Source organism: Drosophila teissieri, chromosome 2R, assembly GCF_016746235.2.
Source record: "Drosophila teissieri strain GT53w chromosome 2R, Prin_Dtei_1.1, whole genome shotgun sequence".
NCBI classification, from domain to species: Eukaryota; Metazoa; Arthropoda; class Insecta; order Diptera; family Drosophilidae; genus Drosophila; species Drosophila teissieri.
In genome coordinates, this window is record NC_053030.1 from 3,785,572 (window position 1) to 3,808,305 (window position 22,734).

Consider the following 22,734-nt stretch of genomic DNA (forward strand, 5'->3'; position numbering starts at 1 on the left):
TTCACAACATTTTTCAAAGGTATGGGCGTGGCAGTTTTGGGCGGTTTGCGGGAGTTAGGGTTGGCGTGGCAAAAAGTTTTTCTGCAGATCAATAGAAATTTACAATACTAATAAGAAAATGAAAAAATATCAAAACATTTTTCAAAAGTGTGGGCGTGGCAGTTTTGGGCGGTTTGTGGGTGTTGGAGTGGGCGTGGCAACATGAATCGACAAACTTGCGCTGCGTCTATGTCTCTGGAGTCTGTATGCTTATTCTCAACTTTCTAGCTTTTATAGTTCCTGAGATCTCGACGTTCATACGGACGGACAGACAGACGGACAGACAGACGGACGGACAGACGGACATGATCAGATCGACTCGGCTATTGATCCTGATCAAGAATATATACATATACTTTATATGGTCGGAAACGCTTCCTTTTGCCTGTTACATACTTTTCAACGAATCTAGTATACCCTTTTACTCTACGAGTAACGGGTATAAATATGTACATACATATGCATGTATATAACGCTAGCCAATCAGATGAAAATTAGTTTGTCAAATAATGGAACCGGTATAATTGGATCCCCAGGTCCCCAAAATTCTACAAGCTTTGCAACGCAATTCGCGGGAACTAAAAAAGCCCGATGTTCTTAATGAGAATCCCCTGAAGCATTTCAAATTCGCAAATAACCAAGAAATATCAAATACTTCAGAAGGCGAAGCGCAATTAGCACCACGCAAATGAGATTCCCAAGACTCACAAAACATAATATTGTTTACGGTAGCCAATCGATGACCTTGACGCCATATGAGTTTTGTCCAATAATTATCGTGCTCCTTATTGTAGTCAGATAAATCATAATTAATAATAAGCGAGGCTTAGGCTGTTCTGGCCAAATGGGCCATCATCGCCGACATAGGAAATACGAACAGCACAATGTCCAAGTCATCGGATAACACATGGCATAAAACACGTTCGTTTTCGGCCATTACGAAACACTAGCCGGAAGTCAGATGCTAAACCAGAATTCTGATAGGAAGTAAAATAGGTTAACGTTCAGACTGGCGCTTGGCTTTCAATTTCAAGACTCACCTTTGTGCTGGTTCTAACGGGTTTTCGGCGAAGGCTACCTGTTGATTCATTTGCGATAGTGTGCCTCCATCACGGAGTTCTTTTGGCCAACACAATCTCCGTGTTTTCAGTTTGGATTCGGATTCGGACTCGGATGTGGCCAGAGTGCAGCAGTTCGGTCAACAGGGCACGAGGTTAAATTCTCGAAAAAGTTGAAAACATGCGCGCAGACTTGCTCGCTTTTGATGGCACAGAACAAATAGAAAATTGTTGTTTTGGGTTTAATTATGGCGGAAATTGGCGAACGATAAATTTTGATTATGCGATTAAGAAAAGGGAAATATTTTATTTTGGTGGCGTAGTGGTGTTTAAGATACCATCGCAGTGATTAAACTAGGTATGTGTGGAGCTCAGCTGGAACAATTCTCCAAAAAAAGTTCTTTATAAATACAGCTTTCTATTTTATAAATCTTCTATTATAATTTATAAATTAAATTTTTTTATTTTATAAATCTGTAAGTATATTTTCTAATAGTTCAGTTCGTTTTCAATGGTAACGACAGTCATTTTTGATAACACTAGGCAACTCTGATTAACAGCTGTTAGTAACTCCTGGCTGTCACTCTCAGAATCTCTCTCTGCAGAAAAACAACCACTTAAACCTCAGAAGCCCACAGGAACAGCTGAGTTCGCGTCTTATTCCACTTTCCCTCCATCCCCTCTAATCATCCTTTTTTCTCTCACTGCGCCTGCGTGGGCGAAAAGCAGTGCAAAAATATAAATATAGTATATTTAATATACGGAGGAAACAAAACTAGACAGACACAAAAAGAATGCTGGCACGTCCAGTAAATAAATTTGCATTTGTTGGCAATTAATCGATAAGTGTGTGCCGGTTGACCCGAAAGTCGAAGTACATATATATGTACATATGTATGTACATATGTATATAATTAAAGATAAAAAAATGAAGCGGCGAAAAACTGATGCTAACTATGTTTAACATAGGCATAGAAAGTGAGAGAAATTCTATTTGTTTTTTGTGGCCGCAAGTGTTCACAAAATGCCGCAAATGGCCTTAAATATTTTTATCAGTTTCTTGACCCGCTAGTCTTTGTGTTCCAAATGCAAATCGGAGTCTAAAAAACGCACGTATACAAAACAAACAATATCAAGTCAAATAACCAAAATTTGATTATTATGCAATCCGAAGATGTGACGAAATCTTTAAGAACTGCCAGCCAAAAACCATTTCATTCGATTAACATAACCTGTTTTTAATGAGAAAACAGCAAGAGACCAACTCAAACTTTGTGGCTTTGTGCGTAGAAGAAGAGGGAAGGAATACAAGGAATGAAAAGGAAGGAGAGCACAAAGTGCATTGCGATGTTGACAACAAGGAAAGAAGATATAAGTTGGTTTAAGTCGACTTTCATACAAAGCACAAATAAAGTAAAATAAAATATGTCGGGATTTGAGGGGAAAGTATCGGTAGTATAAGAAGTTAAAGTCGCTTTTCAGTTTAATGATAAGTTGTTGCGATATTTCTATATCAACTGCAAAAAATGTTTAAATTGTCATTACTGATAATTTGCGTATTTATCTATTCAAAGGAATCCAAATTCTACGTGCTTTTAGGGAAGTTGTAGAGTGATACGTAAATGAACAATCTTTGAAGTCATTGTAAAGGCATTCTGTTGGTGTATCACATATTTTGAATACCTTAGGCTAAATTTGTAAACTGATTCCTCATCTAAGCATTCCGAGGTAGACATTTTTTCGTATTTTGGAACCAAAATAAGTCAGTGCATCGCAGTGCATTAGGCAAGTGATATGTTTTTATAAATAAAGCAGCCCGCATAAATGCATTTAATTAATTTTTAGTATTGGAAAACGTTGGTCATTTTACTAATATAATGATCCACGTGGAAGGTGTTAACAGTTTCAGGTGCTAATGCACTTTTACTGACTTTTTATAACAATTTATCTTCGGTGTTTCATAACTCTAATTAGCCGACCCTTTTAGCGCCGCGTGAAAAATGTATGAAAAAAGCATAGAAACATAAATCTTAATTATTTTAAACAATTACACAAAAAGCGAAATAGGGAAATAAATAACAAGCCTAAGGCGAAGCGCAGCGCAAAGCGGCAAAAGAACCAAACCGCGAGCAAAACAAAAAAAAACACCAACTTATAAAATACTATAAGCCCAGCCGAAGCTGCGGTTCAAGCTCGATGACGTCACAAGCGCGGCTTTGGTCGAGCGGAGAGCGGTAAGCAGCGCAGCGCAGTCGGCGTCGACGTCGACGCCGGCGATATATCCAATAGCGCGCCAAAATAAGAAGTCGAAATTCATTCCTTTCGAGCCCACAACGTTCAAATTCGTTTGCTACGCTCACGAGAGCGGACGTGCAGTGCGGAAAAATCCGACAAAATCAGGCAAAGTCGCCAGATCCAAACTAAATACGGAATAAGCAAAGATACAAAAGCGCAATTCCACACGAAACAAACTCAAAACTCAAAACAAATCCACATTAATATCGCGTCTGTTGCTTGCGGTTGTGTTTCGTCCGCATTTAAATTAACGGGCAAAAACGACGAGAAATTACATAAATCAAAAGCTAAAAAGCTAATTAAATAGAAAACCTGTGTCAAAGCGAAGTGTGATTAACTCCCCGATATCTAAACAGATAACAGTCGAATCGAGCAAATCCAGTGCCAGTCTGCCTAAAAATGGAGAAAAATAACAACGAGCACCCCGCCGAGAATGCGCAAGTCCTGGCCAACGGACACGTCCACCCCAATGCCAATGGCGTGGTCCACCCTAAAAAGGAGGCAGTCGCTCCTGCTGCGGACGCCTGGCGCCAAGTCCTGTGGAATACCTGGGACGCCTTTGCGGACGTGGCATGGTTCATCATCTGCTGCATTGGATACATCTTGCAGGCAAGTATTAAATGTTAAATATATCGATTTGATTAGGGTCTACCAATGTTGCAGGGCTGTTGTTGTTCAAATTCGAAAAAATACAAAAAAATATCACGGAACTTTAAATGAACAATACCATAAAAAGTTGCCTTTGACCTTCCCAGTGTTTTGATTTAATTAGGCAAAGCTAAGATTTGCTTAAGCTTTAATTATCAGCAAATAAAAAATAGCCATAAACAAAAGGTTCCTAATTTTTGAGCGATCAAATGAAAGACCATATTGTCGCTCGAAGTGCTGTATGTCCGAGACCTTCTCACTTTTGTTTATAACAGTTTAATAAAAATGGTTGAGGGATTGTTAAGACTCAATTGCTTCCTCCTCTTGAAGAATAATTTACCTTCGCGTTGACTTTGGTTGATTAGCAGCATTGTGCGATTTAGCAAACGCATTTTACCTTCGGCACTCGGTCAAATCTGTCAACGTTTTTGGCGAAAATTTAACTTGGAATTGAAAGTCTGGCGATCGCATGGCTGAAAAAAATAATGAGCGGTTGCGATTAACTTATTTAATTATCAGCGGAAAGGATGTGATGTGTGTGATATATGGGCAAAGGTAATGGGCATTGGGGATGGCAGCACGTGTGGCGTTTAATTGGAACCGTAAAAGAGATTTAAGGCATTAAGATCCAGCGGAGACAAGTTTTCAGATCGTATCTCTGGACCCGAGAGAGGGGTACTGGTGGTTTAGGGACTGCCCGAGATGATGTAAACCAGACCGTAAACGATAATTTATTTTGACTTGCGAATTTGGCATTCGAGATACCATCGCGGAGGGAATGGATTGCCGGAACCAGTTAGGAATTGAGTTATCATCATGTTCATGTATTAGTTGGTTAAAAAAGGCAATAAGTTAGGGTCCGAAAATATGAACAGAAGTTAGACGTTTGACGAAAAACCTTTATTACTCAAACTCAATATTTAAAAATCAGAAAAAATTATACAAATTATTCATAAACTTACCTTAAACAATAGCAGGCTGCCAATTTACTTTATTTGCGTCCTAGCTAAAAAACAGTCCGAATTTTAAAAGCGAGATTGTCTAATAGATTTACACAGTTGAATAAGATTTACACAGTTGAGAACTACAACCGAAAATATTATTAGGCCGTTTGAGATAATAAACCAACTCGTAGGCGCCAAAGATCGCTGGAATTTAAAATTGGGCCCAGACCCGTATCGGGTTCAAACTAACACTCTGACACGTAAAGTGCTTTTTAAATAACCAAAAATAAAAGACAATAAAGCAATTTCAATTTTATTACGCAAGCCTTGGCTTGCGGTGATTATATTTTCACTTTACCGCAAAGAGGTAAAAAAACCTTTTCGTAGCCAGGGGTTAGTCAGATATGATCGTGATAGATGTGTGGCACAATAGCCAGTTCCATCGGTATTCCTCAACTGCATGGGAGAGGGCCATAAAAATAGAGACGATTTGAAACTGTTGACATTAGCATGCGATATGCAAAATCAGCGACTCAGAAAGACAAATAATTTAGCATGTTAATTCACAGATTTGGTAAACGCTTAAATAATGATTCTAAACGTTATCCGCTTGACTTGTTCGTCGATGTTAGTTGGCAGATGTACAAATTGCACGCCGATTTTTGTGATTGAATTAACAATCGGTTACTGGGTGGATAAACATCGGGCATAAGTACCCCGATTTATGTCAATGCATTGCTGGCATGCATTTAACAAAAGACTTGGGCAACAAACTTGAGCTGGAAGTTCCACCTACGCGATGGACGCTATGGGAGGCGAAGTTATGTGCGCTCTGGTACACAGTTATAAATTTACTTTAACAACATCTTAAGATATTCCGTTTAATTTTATCTGTAAACTATGGTATGATCAAAAAAAGATGATCACCTCTAGAGTAATCCTAGTGTTGCAACGACATTGTGTAAGCTCTATATTTGGATTTGAAGCAACAATTTTTATGTTAGTTCCGATGAGTTTTAGATGGGGGTAGAGTAGTACTTGCATTTAATTACACATTTCCTGAAAATAGCTTACAGTAAGCAATATTTGTATTCTTGACCATCTTGGGCCTAGTTTCTCCGAGTGCTTGGTGGGCATGTAATGAGAGCCAATTCAGCAGATTTACTGCGCACTGCCGAAGTTGCTGTCAACTGCGCGGCAGCGTTTGGCTTGTTGACCTAGTTCAACTTTTGCATTTTGCCGGCTCGTGGTGGTGGTGCTGGCCACTTGGGGAGCCTGTTTTTATTAGCTAGCCGCAAGACCCACACATCCACACATCCACACACATATCGCATTGTATTTGTGGAAACTACAACAGCCACCGCAATTTCGCGGGCATTCGTTGGCTCTTGTGTGTGCGTTGCAAACGCAAACGCAATCGAAACTGAAAGTGTTTGCGGCCCCCGAAAGGCTAATAGCTAAACACAATATCATACTACTGGATGGGTTGAGGTTGCCGCAAGTCGTTTGTTGACTTAGAGACCGGGCTGGTTGCAGGTTCATAACCCGCATGCGGCCTTGTGCTTTCGACTGATTTACGGTTGCCAGTGTGTGTGTCAGCCTGAAAAATGGGTTACGGGCGGGTGTAATATGTATTCGAGACAAGAAACAGAAAAGAAACTGTCTGGCAGGCCATCGTACATCGTCGCGAAAAAACGCACAAATTGTGCTGGCCAACAATCACTTTAAAATTATGTGAGGACTTTTATTAATTACAATCCAATTTCACTTTTTAGGAATGGTTATAATTTTTTATATAATAATAATATAATATTTTTATATAACACGAAATGAAAAATGCCATATTTTCTATTTTTTATTTTTTTACTGCAATGGTACTTTTGCAACAATACAAATAAATGCTTACCACCCGAAAAAGCACTAATTTTAACAGAATAGAAAATGACACCACGAGTTACCCTGTCTTAAAATAAATATACTTCGAGCTAATCTCTCGACATATCCGTTGCAGCTGAGTTCGACTTGGCAAATATCCGCTTTTGCAGACAAATTACGACTCCAGTCACTCAATTCACAGGTGGCTGTAACCGAGATCTCATAGAACTCGATTGTGCGATTTATGAGCGCGTGCCTCTTAGGCAAATACACTGCTAGAAACCTTTATTATGATGCTAATTTTTCACAAATCTATAAATGAAAATCACCATTGAAGGCCGTACCGGCGACCGATGACAGCCATCTAAAAGCAGCAAAAAGCGCAAAAAAAGCAAAACAGCGATGAGAAGCCAGACATGAGCAAGCAAAAATTAAAGTGCAAAATCATTGGCCAATTGGTCAGACGGGCTGAAAACGTTCAAGTGTATATGGGGAGGGGAGTGCAGACTACTCGATTCAAATGCAATACACACTGCTACAGCTTAATGCATTTGCTGTCCGAGGGGTTCAGTTTCAGGTTTATTACTATTTTCTGATGCCTTTGGTATCGTACTTTATTGTTTGGATAAATACATATATTAGGGGTCTCTGTAAAATTATTAAACTGTGTTTGGTACTTTAATTTTGAACTATGCACACTTTTTAATTAGTTATATGCAATAGGGAACATTTTTAAAATAAAAAAAGTTGAATTATTGGAGGAAACGCAAAATCGGAAATGTCTATTCTTTTCCTCATATCCGTACAGTTGAAATAATATAAATAGATCCTAATAATATTTGACTTACCCTTATTATTTATTTGTTTTTTATTTTTTAAACTTTTTGGTTGGCAATTGGTAGGGTATATTAGGTTAAGCAAACCGAACCTTAGATGCGCCTACTGTTGCTGTTTCGCTTTTCATTTTTGTTGCAACTGTTGGTGTCTTGGTTTTAAGCGATTCGGCGAGGAAGGTCATTCGGAAGGGTGCCTAAGAGCCGAAGAGCAAAGAGGCGGTCTAGCAGTCGACGTCTGCCAGTTGCTTGTGCATTGGCGCTTACAATGTTTTGTTGCAAGTTCGTGCCTTAAGTTTTTTGTTTGGCTCATTCGTGCAAAGTGCACTCAAAGCCACTTTGAGTTTTTCTCCCGACTCACAACAAGTGGGCAAAATTTGAGCCAATTTGGCCGACAGCAGGTGCGACTGTGTTCGGTATCAAGCTTTTGGGGTTGAGCAAGAGGCCGCCAGCTTGTGGTATTTGGTTTCACTTTCGGCCGGCTCTAGAACCACGTTAACAACGTTAACTACCTTAACCATGTTAACCAGACTTCGGCAACTCGGCTTGTTGATATTTTCGCAATTCTCTTGGTACCGAAAAACTGAGAGAGCAAAACAAGTTTGTCCATTTGCTTTTGTCTGCAAACATTTGATTACTGGCTAAGAGCAAAGCTACCACAAATGATGATGGTAATGAAGATGGCGGGAATGGAAACAGACAAGCCGGCTTAGCGCCTTAGAAGTCTGCGCGCGAAAGGAGTCTCAAATTCAGAGATCATACGTTTGGCATTTAGTTTGCATATATTATGCAAGATTTTCGCAAGTCCCAGACATGAGAGAACTCCAAAGCTATTTAACGGAGCTAATGAAGGGGGAAGATTCGTGTTAATTAATGTTTAAACAGCTCTAATGAGCTAAACATTTTTTCATTTGTGCAACTGGGGTTAATTATGGAGATTTGCTTGCTACTACAAGTTATGTTGGTTGCAGCGTTTCAATAAGAGTAAAAACAAATAACTTAGCCTTCGAAACTATAAGAACTTAAAAATAATAAATGGTAAATCAAAATATAGAAACCAAGAAGAAAACCTTCAAATTTAAGCAATTTTTCACTCTTTGTAGCGACTATATAATGATCAAATGCATCGATAATTAACTTGTATAATTTCTTGGCCAATAATATTCAAGTTTCCGTTACAAATAAAATAACCATTTGTCATTTTTTAAGTGGCAAAGACCTTTGAAAAACTTCTAATCAGTTAACGCAAGTAAATCAAATAAACATCAATTCATCCAAGTTCAATCCGATTTTGTGGCCTTCCGTGTGTTACAAAGGTCGAAGCGTTGGACCTTGACAATCACCAGAGAATCAAAAGACAGACAAAAACTAGCGTCAAATGCTGCGGGACCAATAAACCCAACTGAATGGATGGTGTGTTGACTCGGCAGGTTTTATGTCGGAGCAGACTATGTTACAGCAGACTAACAAATTCTCAAATGACACGGCCAAATTTTAAAACTTGTCTGCAAAATTTACATTTGTTAAATAAAGGTCTCAAAAAATTTCCGTGATCTCTCCTTCATTCTTGTCCACTTAATTTGATTTCAATTTGCATACTTCTGTCTTCTTATGCCACAGCACAACATAAAAAGAAATCGCTGCGCCTATTATGTTGATTATCGCATTATGTATGAATTATAATTGCGCGCTTCCTGTCCTTGTTATTTGAGTTGATACGGGAGAAGAGCACATTGCCTGTTGAATTATGTGACAAAATTTCTGTCAACGAGCTGACAGCAGCAGCATGAAAAGAAAAGGGCCAACAGCAACTCATCATCATAGTTGTCAGCGACTCTGGTAACAAGTTTCCTTTGATTAATTTTTGTATAATTTATGATAACATTTTTCGGGAAGACAGGAAAACGTTTGCAATAAAGAAATAAAGGGGAGATTTGTACGTTCTATACACCGAAAGGTATTTACTCTTTCATTTGCTTAGACATATTTATAAAAGCACTTCATGTGCACTACCTGGAGTACAAACAATCCAAACGTAACATTTATAATGTTACGTGATTGATATTAAGTGATATAAGCGAATTGATGCTTATTAAGTTTCCAAGCTAAAATTAATTATATTCTATTGTACATTAATTAAAATATAATTATACGGTTAAATATATTTTGTCCAGCTCTACATATATATTAGTAGTGACACCATCATTTGAGAGTATATAAAGCCACAATGTTGCGACACATTCATTGTTAATGTCAAAATAATTGGACACGCTTGCCGGACCGGGTTCGAACACGGGTTCAGTCTCAGGTGCAAAAGCACCAGCCCAGGAAACCAGGTGCCCTGAGCGGATGGGCTGGATAGCTGGCGGCAAGTTCGCGTGTGGCATGAAAATTTATGGGGTGCCCCCGCGTGCAGCCCAGAAAGTGCTACTGTGCAACATGTAAAATATTGAGTTCGTCGCCTCAATCTTTTGTTTTGTCTCTCCCTTTCCACCCATTTTTGTACGGCCGCAAAGGAGGTGCGATGGTCATAAATTTTGACAGTTTATTGACACTAATCGAGAGCATAAAGGCTTTTTGCTCTGCAAATTCGTTGGACTACCTACATATGCATATCAATTAATTGCGGGCCAATTTAGGTGAACTACTCGCCTCGCCCACTGTCGCCTTCAATAAGTTTTCCAAGGCAGCAATGCGGTCTATTAACACGCAGATGCCAAGTGGCAAAAGTTGTCTACAATCTTATAGTTTGTTTGGAGTTCCTTTGGGTATTGTGTTAACTTTGAATTTGTCTCTATTTGCATACGCGTGACTCGTATCGGTTTTGTTGTGCAGACAGACATGTACATACATGAATATAGCAAATGAATGAGACGAGAAAACAAAAGACTCATGCGACGAACTCATTTGCATAGCGTAAAATAGAAAGATAAAAATTTTATATTAAATGGGAATTTTTAGATGAACATATTTTTTAAAATATCTTAAGATTTGTTTAGGCAATTCTAGATAGCCCTTGCAATCAATGAACTTTGTTGAATTTAGTATGTACTCTTTATGAATTTGAGTTATAATACTATCTGTTCATTAAAAATTTGTCATTCATTATCAATATAGACAATTTTAAGAAAGTATTCAATTCACAAACGTACAATACAAATATACTAATGATCACCTCAGCATCCTTTGTATTCTTATGGAATGTATAGTAAAGGATACAAATATACTAATGATCAGCTGAGTATCCTTTGTAATCTTATGGAATGTATAGAAAGGAAAGGAATAATTAGAAAGATTAAAATCCAATGAACAATATCAGGCATTAGTGTTCCATGGAACCCTTGCCAAATTGCTATTTAATTAACTTCTCTTGAAAATGAATGATAGCGCTCCTCTAATTAAATTCAATTTTCGTCTCATCCAGGATCTTTACTACATTGCCTTCGGCTATCCCGAAAAGGAGCTCAACACAGACATAGCACTGATCACAGGTGGTGGCAACGGCCTTGGGCGCCTTCTAGCTGAGAGATTGGGAAAAATGGGAACCAAGGTCGTTATCTGGGACATCAACAAGAAGGGTAAGTTTTTGGATCACGCAATATTCAAAAAGGGTCCTCAAATAATTTCGTCAAAAACCGTTTCTTGCAGGCATTGCGGAAACCGTCCAAATTGTCGAAGATGCGGGTGGTTATTGCAAGGGCTATGTGGTGGATATATCCAAAAAAGAGGAGGTCTACAAGGCAGCAGATGTCATCAGAGACGAAGTCGGTGATGTAAGTACGGCAAAAACATATGTATATTGTAGTCAATAGTTTGATTTGATTATTTGGCCATTCTAAAAAATACTTTATTTTAATTGGCTTTGCAATACAATACATATTCCATTTTCGAGTAGAGAAACATTTAATTTGTCCAGGTCATCTCTCGAATATCCAATTGTCCATATATTTCAACTCAGGCGAAAGTCGGGAAGTGCGTGCGAGAATTGAAGCATACAAGTTAAGTAATTGCTGTTTACAGTCGAGCGCCTAATGTGGCATCAGACTAGTCGTCATATAATTGTTTGCTAAGGGGCGTTTAATGGCTTATATGCTGGCCAGAACTCAGCCTTCTTCTTGGGAGCGCGGAACACATGTAAGCCGGCACCATCCAAGACTTGCAACAGTGGCTGCCACACCCCGTAGCAACACATTTATGCATATTCATGTCATAAATTTAAGCCGAAGCCAAGGCGGTGAGAAGAAAATTTGTATGCATGAGTGCATCGTCATCGTTGCGGCAACCTTGAGAAACTGTTGCACATTACACAAACGGCGGCGAAAATGCAGAAGCCGAGTCCAATCCGGTCTTCTACAAACTGGTTGCCATTTCGCATTATTTATCACAATCTGGGGCAGTTGCAGGCATTGGAGTCATGCAAGTGAGAGATATTCAAAGTAATCCTCACATTTTCGGTTAAGCTCTTGCGACTTTTCGCGATGATATTTTAATCAATTTACTTGCTAATTATTGAAATGGTTTGTTATTTTTGCCTTTGTTCCCTCAATTAGAACACTCTTCACATATAATAAGCATGGTGAGTCATCATGGTTGAGAAAGTTCATTAACTATAGAGTAGAGAGAGTAATTTGACAAAATATGTTGTTAATTAAAATAAGCTTTTTGTAGGTGATAGCTCTAAATTTATGATATGTGATGGTCATTATACCCGTTACTCGTAGAGTAAAAGCGTATACTAGATTCGTTGAAAAGTATGTAACAGGCAGAAGGAAGCGTTTCCGACCATATAAAGTATGTATATTCTTGATCAGGATCAATAGCCGAGTCGATCTGGCCATGTCCGTCTGTCCGTCCGTCTGTCCGTCCGTATGAACGTCGAGATCTCAGGAACTACAAAAGCTACAAAGTTGAGATTCAGCATGCAGACTCCAGAGACATAGAAGCAGCGCAAGTTTGTCAATTCATGTTGCCACGCCCACTCTAACGCCCACAAACCGCCTAAAACTGCCACGCCCACACTTTTGAAAAATGTTTCGATATTTTTTCATTTTTGTATTAGTCTTGTAAAATTCTATCGATTTACCAAAAAACTTTTTGCCACGCCCACTTTAACGCCCACAAACCGCAAAAACTGTGAGTGTTGTGTGTCCTGCGCACTTTCACCATCTGAGTAATGGGTATCAGATAGTCGGGGAACTCGACTATAGCGTTCTCACTTGTTTTTAGCTGTAGAAGCTGTACTTCCCCGCCTAGAATCACTTTCAATTGGAAGTAAGCAATATTTACAGCACCCAAAATTCTCCACTTATAAACATAAATTTCAGTTAATTGCTCTTTAGCTGCTGTCACAAGCACAAAATGCCATCATTAGGGTATTTATCATGCATGTCCAGGTCAATTTTCAAAGTGTACTGAACTGCCAAAACCCCCAAATTATTTGCTAAAATGACAGCTAAAGAAAAAACGATAGAAAAGAGCTTAAAATGATGTCAGAAAGACAAGCATATAAGCAAGCAGCAAGAACATTAAAAGGCTAAAAATGCAAAGCAATCATTTTAAAAGTGTTATATAATTACAGAGGCAACATCGCTGAACCTGAAAGTTACAAAAACTAAATAAAGATAAAAGCTGCGGCCACAAAAAAGCGAAACAAAATTAAACTGCTTAGTAAGTCATGCGTTATGCAGATGACGCGTTGCTTTTTGCTGTCTTTTTTTAGGTTTCAAATCTGATGTTGTATTCTTCTCAGTTTTACTATTGCTCCAAGCCCTCTGAAATATTACATTTAATATTTTTTAATGGCCTGGCGATGTTGTTGTTTGGTTTAATGGTCCGCCACTGCTGTTGTTGCTTTTGCTTAATGCACGCCTCGTTAAATGTTTTTGCCCGGTTCCAGGGGGGCAAATTTAAAATCGCTCATACGCAATGTATGACCTGCCCCTGCCCCACACACCACTTGCACTTGAACTCGCCCTCAAATCGTATCATTGTTGTGCACTTGTTGTTAACTTATTTAACCACCAGCTGTAATCGGATAGTTTCCAGGGGGACAAAGTGAGTTATGGTTGTTATTTAAGTTTTCAAGCATCTTACATTATTCGCATTAAGACCTTGACATGCCCGACATTATGGTTGGCTGCCAATAGAAGGATTTCACTTTTTGGCAAATTAAGTGATTTCGAGGAAATTTAATAAACAATGTGAAAAAACTGAAGATTACTGAAAATTAGTCTAAACTTGAAAAATCAATAAAACTGGAAAAAACTACCTTCGAAATGTATTTTCTTGGGCAGGTCGTAAACCTAATAATTTATAGGACCACAGCGAATGTGTTAGGCACACCTTCAAGGCGTTTACCATTGTAACTTATCAATAAGTTCAGAATAAAAATTTTTGGACTTTAACAGATAACGATTTTCCATTAATCTGATAGTGTACTCAATTCGTATAATTTAGAAGCATTCGTATAATGTATACGTCGGTGCAACATTCCACATTAAAATTTGCCATTTTTCGTTTACATTGCAGATCACTCTGCTGATCAACAATGCGGGCGTTGTATCTGGACTGCACCTTTTGGATACACCTGACCATCTGATCGAAAGATCGTTCAATGTGAATGTCATGGCACACTTTTGGGTAAGTCATCGACGTCCATAAAACCACTTTGTGGCCAGAATGTGGATGCTAACGCCGGTGTTTCAATGTTGCAGACGACAAAAGCGTTTCTGCCCAAAATGATTGAGAATGATCGAGGACACATTGCCACGATCGCCTCGCTGGCCGGCCATGTGGGCATTAGCAAATTGGTCGATTACTGTGCGAGTAAATTCGCAGCGGTGAGTGTGCTTTATCTTCGCCCCTGCGATTCCCCTCCTGAGTTACCGATAATTACAGGTTGGCTTTGATGAGGCTTTGAGGCTGGAGCTGGAAGTCCTTGGACATACGAACATCCGAACCACCTGCATCTGCCCCTTCTTCATCCAGGCCACTGGCATGTTCGACGACGTGAATGCCAGGTGAGTACCAAAGCCACCTTCCCGATCCCGACCTCCATTCCCCATAACTGACGTTTTGACTGGGTAAATGATTGCAGATGGGTCCCCACGCTGAATCCCAACGATGTGGCCGATCGTGTCATTGCGGCCATCAGGAAGAACGAGAAACTGGCCGTCATTCCCGGTTTCCTGAAGGTCCTCCTCTCCTTCAAGTGGTATGTAAACAAATGAACTTTCGCCCCAGCCTAATAATTGTAATTTGCCGCACTTAATTAGGCGCCATAATGGTTGTATGGTCCTTGAAGGCCCCTAATGCGAAAAGCTTGACTTGAATATTTTAATTTAATGGTCGTGTTCCCTGTCAAGGAGGAAATAAGGCAAATGCGGTAGTGGGAGAGGGAGAGGGTGCAGGTGTTGCAGCTAATTATACCCGTTACTCGTAGAGTAATAGGATATACTAGATTCGTTGAAAAGTATTTGACAGGCAGAAGGAAGCGTTTCCGACCTTATAAAGTATATATATTCTTGATCAGGATCAATAGCCGAGTCGAACTGGCCATGCCCCTCAGGAACTATAAAAGCTAAACAGTTGAGATTCAGCAAGCAGACCAACAAACGAGAGACATAGTCGCAGCACAAGTTTGTTGACCCAAGTTTCCAAACCCACTCTAACGCCCACAAACTGTCAGTGTTGAGTAACGGGTATCAGATAGTCGGGGAACTCGGCTATAGCGATCTCTTTTGTTTTGTTTTAATGATGGGCCTCATTTCGTCATGGAAAATCAGCAAATCTGAAACGAATACAGAATCTGCACAATATTTTGTTAAAAAACAAATAAGTTAAATGTTATAATTTGCTGTATCATAGGTTTCATTCCAAGGCTTAATATAACCTTAAAGTATTCACATATATGTACTTTATGTGGCACTCCCAATAAAAAGTAGGCAACCCACGAATTAAAAGCGTAACCACATCGCTATTAAAGTCATAAAAAAATTTGATAAAATTCAGACCCAGTACACTGGCAAAAAAGGTGACAGGAATGAACATTACATTCATTTCAGGCCAGTTATATTTGTGAAATGTGTTGTTTACTTAAAGTACAACTTATATAGCAAAATCAAAGCAGATCTAGAAATATACGAAACAAATTTCAATTTTTGACAATGTTTTCTTTAGTCGAGCAAAAGACAAGTGTAGGTAACCCCCAACACCAAATCATAGCGCACCCCATCCACATTACCATGCCTAATGGTCTCGCTTTAATGTGTTTCCCCTAAATAATGCACAATGTCTACCTTTGCCTGGGCCCACCTTTACTCATCCATCCTTTTATTTTTGCAGGACCTTCCCCTGGGGCTGCGTGGGTGGCTTGCTGAAGCGCCTGGTGCCCGACGCCTCCCCCCACGGCCTGCCCAGCTCCATAGCCGTGCCCGCCGTACCGCTGAACTCCAGTTCCAAGTCGACGGCCGCCGATATTGCCGCTCTGGATGCTGAGCTAAGTAGCGTTACCCTGCCGGCCAAGCCACCCTCGATGCTCATCCAAAGGACACCGTCGCTGGGGGAGCGAGTCCTTTAAGCGCCCAAGACCAAGAGCACACCATCCACTCCTGTTGTTTGCTCACATTCTTTTTTCAACGTCGTGTGCATTTTATGAGCGTGGAGTTACGAGCATGTGTAATTGATTTTCGTGTTGTTGGCGTTTGACTGCGAGGAACCAATACTTAATCTAAGCTACGAATCTAGTGATATTACATTTAGTTAAAGTAGATTGAAGGGGAAAACGTTTAGCCTTAATTAATCGAATTGTATTTTTGTAAAGCCTCTTAAGTTAAGATTATGTTTTGCATTTTCGAATTGCCAGTAGTCATCATTTAATTTAAACAATCCTCCCCAGCCGGATTATTGTTAACAAAGTCTTAAGCCATTATTTTTGTATTAATGTGAATGCAATCAAAGCCTTTTGCTAAAAGGTGTTGTCTAATTTGAAAACTGAATTCCATCTTTGTTACACTTTGGCTCGTTATTTAGCTATAATAATTTTTAGTTCATTTAGCTTAGATGTACACAAATTATTCAACGAATTCATCTAATTTTTATGTATAAAAAACAAATTTATTTTCTAAATATATTAAATAAAAAAAATTCACCTTAATGTGCTATTGTTGTGACTAGCCTTGGAATTCAAAGAAATAACGATGGTTGGCGTATTTATATTGGCTTTTTTAATACTTCTTAATAAACACTTAACAATTAATTTTGGATTAATGTTTTTGTCAACTCGCAATTCTCATAAAAAGAGCTTAAAAATTATGACTAAAATTTTAAGACGAAAAGAAAGACAACCAGTGTAACCTAACAACGAGTTTCGAGTTAACTTGCGAAAGGATTCTCATCATACTTAACACTTAGCGCCTTGGGCACTTCATATCTTCCTACTGGATCTCTGTAAATGGGATTCTCCTGACGGACACTATTCTTCTGATCTTCCTCAAACTTGGCATATTCCCTGGCATCCTTAGCTCGAATGCACCACAGAGTTAGGAAAATGATCAAAAGGCCAACCAGCAGAGTAAAAGCCGATATATAACCCACCCAGGCCACGTAATCCACGGGCTCGCAATCAACTGCTTGGATGGTCAAGAAGTTTGAGTGGTCGATGACCTGATAGGCGAAGAAGCTGTCACATTGGATGCCATGTTTGTTCACCAGTCTCACCAAACATTGATCCTGCTCGGGATCCAACTCGTGGACAAAGTTATACGGATAGGTTTCTTGTCTATCCAAACTGCTGCATATATCAGTTAAGTTTTCGCAAGCGCCCATTCCCTGTTTTTGTTCTATCAGGCAGGTAACACAGGGCTCATAGAACAAACACAGTTTGTTGTCCTTTTCTGGATCAATTTCACAGAATTTTCCCAAATATGGCTCCTCACACTGACACTCTTCGCACTCGCAGGTGCCCCTTTCCGAACATATCTCGCCCGTGGGGCCCACACAAGCATCGGTGTCCCCATCGCAGTTGCATTTGGTTCCCGACCATCCGTATTTGCAAACGCATTGGCCGCAGAAACAATCGGCCACCTTTTCATCGCAGTCCAGGCATTCGCGACACTCGCAAAAGGGACCCTTATATCCAGGATCACACAGGCAAGTGCCACAGTCGCAGTCTCCGTGATTGGAGCAAACCAATTCGGAAGTGGATTTATCCGAAAACGGTTGACGGCATTTCTGGAGAAGAGCTTCATTGCTGGTGACATTTGTGGCATCCGTGGGACAGGTGCAATAGGTTCCAGTCCACCCCTCGTCGCATTTGCACATTCCGCAGTACAAAAAGCCCTTATAATCGCACAGGAAACGGCCTTCCTCGTTGTTCGGATCCGGAGTTTCCTGGCAAGGACACGGTCGCTGAAGCTCTACATCCAAATCCATGTACTCGCTCAAGGAGGTTTCCTCTACACGGATTTTGTGGCTCTGAAATTAAAAGATAATGAAGTGGTACAAGAACTGTCAAATTAAAAATATAAAAGGAAATCCATAAATTAAATTGTTGTTTTCCACCACTTAGTAGGTGGTTTAGCTTTAGTATCAACCACTTACATAAACCTGATTATCGGGATATTTCTTGAGGGTGACGTCCACGTAAAAATCAATCTGCTTGCCCAGACTGACATTATAGCAGTAATTCCGTTTTTGCAAACTGGGAAACTGACCACCACAATCCGTATAGTAAGCCATGTCAATAAAATCCGGGCTATTATCGGCAAACTGAGTGCGTGTAATCAGACTCTCATAGCTGAAAGTTAGAAAGAGTGAGATCTAGGATCTAAGAAGAGCAGTATACGAGTATATATAAATTAATGGGCAACGTCCGACTTACCTCTTTTTGATTAGTTCCAATATATTAGAGGAATCAGCACTCAGTATATCCACATAACTGATTTCCTTCATTAGGGCACTGAGTTCCCTATAGCTGCTTACCACCTCTTTGGTGACAGCAAAGATTACAGTTATCTTGCGGCGAAGCAACTCCCGATATATTTCTTCCAGCGAGGGGTAGTCGTAGTCCAATGAGCCCGTGTATTCACCTGCTGTATTCAGATGACACTGCTTATCGTTGCGCTGGATAATACCTGCTAGAAGCCCGTCTCCCGCTAAATGCATAAAGCCATCGGTTACTAAGATCACCACTTTCCGAGCTTGTTCCTTCCAGCCGATTTCCGTGGTGCATACTATAACCTGCATTAGAGCGTCCAAGCCGCCTTCGAGATTATCCAAGTTTCCAGTGATCTTGCTGTTTGCCACAGCCGAGGTAAATGCTGGGATATCGTCGGTTAGCGATAACTGATGTCTATATCCGTAGGTTGGTTCACACTTGGCCCGCTCCGCAGCACAGGGATTTTCCCTATGCTGTGGCAGAATCATGGGGACTGTTGGCTTATCCGCGAATGAACCAAATCCCAGTCTATAGTTTCCTGTTAAGTTTTTTAGCGTCTGACTGAGTTGTGCTCCCAACTCCTCCAGGGTTTCCTTGTCATCCCTCATTGTCCAGGTTAGATCCATCAATACGTACAAATCGAGTGGATTGTTGCGTGCAGTTCTATAGCTCAGCTTGATTCTTTGCGTGTTTCCTGGATGGAATAAAAGGTAATAGATCGGTTTATTATGCACCTGAAAAGGAATCTCCTTTTTGAGCTGTTTTATGGGCTGACACATCTATGTGGAGTGAAACCAGTCTCCTGCATATTACGCACCCCTTGGATTTTTGCAGTGAGAGAAATTGACCCTCTTTATATTAAGTATTCATGCATATATTCTAAAACCCTTCATGTTCTACTAAGTTTAATTCATATTTAAAATAAATGCATTATTTTTCGTTGGTGATGCATATTGAGACGTCTTTGTGCCAGCTAATTTTCGCTGTGCAAGCCACTAGTGCTTTGCAACCATTGATTACCACTTGAGCCAGTTCACACCCAGGATAAATGTTTGGCTTCCTTGTAATCCTTAAGCGTGCAATTACCCGACTTCCTTATACCACTATTTTTACTTAACCACTGGGTTTTCAGTACCTCTTAGCGTAGTCAGATTTCTACTCAAGTGATGCTAATGGCTATTAAATTGGTTAATAAGCTCTTGGAGAAACAAAATTATTGACAGACATCAAAATGCGACTCAATGAAGACAACTCAACACCACATCAATTGAGATATACGCAACGTCATTATTGAGACTGAGGAATAAAATTGCTAGTTAAGTCAATATGCTTTAAATAATTACCCCAAAAACGGGTTACAAACTGCAAATATTTTAATATAATAATAAATTGTGTTGTAACTGCGAATGATTTTGTTTATCTGACTTATTCTGAGAATTTAGTTTATTATAAATAAAGAGTGTGTGAATTCGTTAGACTGAAAAGAAAAATGCAGTTAATTATTTAACGGTCGTGAAAACGTGATCTATTTATTAAAATCCCTTTCCATGATTCATTTTTGCTCGATCATATCAACACGGGAACAAATAAATAGTCTGGTAGTCCTGCGATCCAGGGATCACAATAAATATAAAGTGGGTTCAATGAACTATGAGCTGTGAGTGACAAAAAGGGGGGAAAGAAAGGAAGCGATAGATCGGCATTCCCACGCCAAATAGTACAACTATAACAAGACGTGAAAATCACAAGGTGCTGATAAGCAAAGCGCGTACACAAAACAAAATGTTGGAAAATTATGTGGAATAACTCGGCAGAGCAAATACGAAGTGGTGGGAGAGAAATAAAAGTGTGACCCACTCGGTAGAGAAAAACCAGAGAGAACGCTAAAATCGAGTTCCCCGACTATCTGATACCCGTTACTCAGCTAGTGGAAGTGCGAAGGAGAAATTTCCACACTGACAGTCTTTGGCGGTTTGTGGCCGTTAGAGTGGGCGTGGCAAATTGAGAGAAATTTATAAGGCTAACAAAAAAATGTGTGGGCGTGGCAGTTTTTAACGGTTTGTGGGCGTTAGAGGGGCGTGGCAGCACAAATCTGCGCTGCGTCGATGTCTCTGGAAACTGCTAACTTAATAGTTCCTGAGATCTCGAGGGTTATACGGACGGACAGACGAACATGATCAAGAATACATATATACTTTAAAAGGTGGGAAACGCTCCCTCTGCCTGTTACATACTATTCGACGAATCTAGTATACCCTTTTACTCTACGAGTAATGGGTATAATAACGTGTTGGAGGGAAAGAGAGAGACTTAGCCACACGGTGACACACATATGATAAGATAACAAAGGCAAAATAAAATAATCAAATAATAATCAAAATACACACCTTTCACCAACTTAATGTATGCCCGCTGGGGTGTCACTTGAACCGCCTGATCTCTGGTTTCGTAGTCCTTTAGGGGCCTATCCTGAAGGACATCAAGGACCGGCTGGTTCTCGTATATATCCGGGTCACTGCAATTGTAGATAAGTAGTTGCCGGCGAGAGAGACAGCGATATCCTACTTGGTATTCCTGAAAGAAAACCAAATAATATAATGATTGAGATTGCAAGGATGACAATAGTTCCGCCATATTTTGGCACTTATTTTAATGATTACAAATTAATACATTTCTACTACCAATCTGATTCATCGAAGTTTTGGCTATTTGTTACCTACTTTTAGGTAACCTTGCCTGTTTTGTTACTACTTGTTATTGTTACTACTGTCATCTCGTTCGCACTCACCTTGTCCGTGCACCAAGCGCATTCCAGATGAGCGGATAAACATCTTTCGCAGCTGTCCGCGTGCCTGCATTGATCGTCTGCGTGAGGGAGTTGCGATATTGTTACCGTTATGTAAAGCTAAAGATAGCCGGTTAACGAACCAATTGAATCCGCATCCGAGTGAGAGATCCTTCCCATTAGGAAAAGCAAACCTATCCACAAGAACGCCTTTCTGCCCAGGGACGTCATTTTCATATCGCTGCACTAATCGCTGTACTAATATTATTTTTGCAAAAGGAAGCAAGCGACCGTACGGCCATTGGTGTCCAGCGTAACTAATATTTGTTTACTACGAAAGGCGACAATTTGCTCCGCTCTTTTTTTTGTTATAAGTACTATCTTATCAAGTGAGCGTGATAAAAATTTGTGAGAAGCTATTGAGAAAATATATTGATTAGTATAAATTACACATTTAAGAGAAGGGAATGGTAGTAACTAGTCATAATAAATGAAAGCAAATCACTTTCATTTGTAGTCTTAGTCACTTTACATTTAATTTAATAAAGCAATTTTATTGTTATTTTTCTTATGTGTTGTAGTTATAAAATATTTGTATTTATATTTATTTATATATATTTATAAATAGCTGTTTTTAAAACTCTATTCCACAAGAAATAATTTACCAACTAGCTCCCATTTAGAGACATATTAAATAAAATATGTGTACTTTAAATATGTGGAGCCGTTAGTTTTGTAGCTAACAGATATGGTAAGGGAGCAAAAATACTAACATAAGCCAAACAAAATGTATTTAATCTTAAATAAAATAAGTAACCAATAGTATAAACAAAGTAAAATAGTTTAATAAAAAGTTTAAGTAAAAGCATTCTGTTTCATTAATTGCAACTCCTCTCCAAGTATAATTTAAAACAAACACATATATCTTAAAACCCCATGAAGTAGACTTTTGTTGATAAAGCATACTGATAATCTGCGCAAGACTCAAGTTGCTCTTAAGTTAAAGTAGATTTTAAACATAAAATAGAATGCAAATCACTTGAATTAAAAATCCTGAATAAGGAATTGATTAGGTGCTGACTGGTCACACAACCCTAATCTAATTGTGAAAAACTGGTTTTAAATGAGTGCTCTCTTACTTTTCGGGATGGCATATTCTTTCAGGCGAGGCACGGTCCTACTAGCAGCCGCCCTCCCTCGCGAAGAAAACTACAATTATACAAAAATGTTGTTGTCTTCTTCATTCCCTTAGAGAGAACGCAGTGTGCAAAGGAGAGGGATATTGCACCAGTGTGACCAAATCTAGTGTAAATGACGCCTC

General features: G+C 39.4%; 2 protein-coding genes across 2 annotated transcripts; one reads left to right on the top strand and one right to left on the bottom strand.

Annotated features, from left to right (window-relative positions):
• The first annotated feature begins 2,949 nt into the window (after positions 1-2,949).
• LOC122615193 (estradiol 17-beta-dehydrogenase 11) lies at positions 2,950-16,415 on the top strand. Its single transcript, XM_043790136.1, has 8 exons — positions 2,950-4,001; positions 11,117-11,270; positions 11,341-11,465; positions 14,221-14,331; positions 14,406-14,531; positions 14,590-14,711; positions 14,789-14,905; positions 16,036-16,415. The coding sequence occupies exons 1-8, from the start codon at positions 3,792-3,794 to the stop codon at positions 16,268-16,270; spliced, it is 1,200 nt and encodes a 399-aa protein (XP_043646071.1). The 5' UTR covers positions 2,950-3,791; the 3' UTR covers positions 16,271-16,415.
• LOC122615192 (integrin beta-nu) lies at positions 16,411-22,653 on the bottom strand. Its single transcript, XM_043790135.1, has 7 exons — positions 22,553-22,653; positions 21,557-21,829; positions 21,417-21,493; positions 21,016-21,202; positions 18,572-19,322; positions 18,292-18,487; positions 16,411-18,165 (listed from the first exon to the last, which is right to left on the bottom strand). The coding sequence occupies exons 2-7, from the start codon at positions 21,648-21,650 to the stop codon at positions 17,065-17,067; spliced, it is 2,406 nt and encodes an 801-aa protein (XP_043646070.1). The 5' UTR covers positions 21,651-21,829; positions 22,553-22,653; the 3' UTR covers positions 16,411-17,064.
• Between the last annotated feature and the right edge of the window lie 81 nt (positions 22,654-22,734).

What these genes read in the sequence shown, in the direction of transcription:
- LOC122615193 (XM_043790136.1), top strand. Translation starts at nt 3,792, where the DNA reads ATGGAGAAAAATAACAACGAGCACCCCGCCGAGAATGCGCAAGTCCTG. An exon ending in GTGCGAGTAAATTCGCAGCG is followed by an intron (nt 14,532 to 14,589) that starts GTGAGTGTGCTT and finishes CGATAATTACAG; the next exon opens with GTTGGCTTTGATGAGGCTTT. An exon ending in GTCCTCCTCTCCTTCAAGTG is followed by an intron (nt 14,906 to 16,035) that starts GTATGTAAACAA and finishes TTATTTTTGCAG; the next exon opens with GACCTTCCCCTGGGGCTGCG.
- LOC122615192 (XM_043790135.1), bottom strand. Translation starts at nt 21,650, where the DNA reads ATGAAAATGACGTCCCTGGGCAGAAAGGCGTTCTTGTGGATAGGTTTG. An exon ending in CTCGGATGCGGATTCAATTG is followed by an intron (nt 21,494 to 21,556) that starts GTTCGTTAACCG and finishes TCCCTCACGCAG; the next exon opens with ACGATCAATGCAGGCACGCG. An exon ending in ATCCCGATAATCAGGTTTAT is followed by an intron (nt 18,166 to 18,291) that starts GTAAGTGGTTGA and finishes TTTTAATTTCAG; the next exon opens with AGCCACAAAATCCGTGTAGA.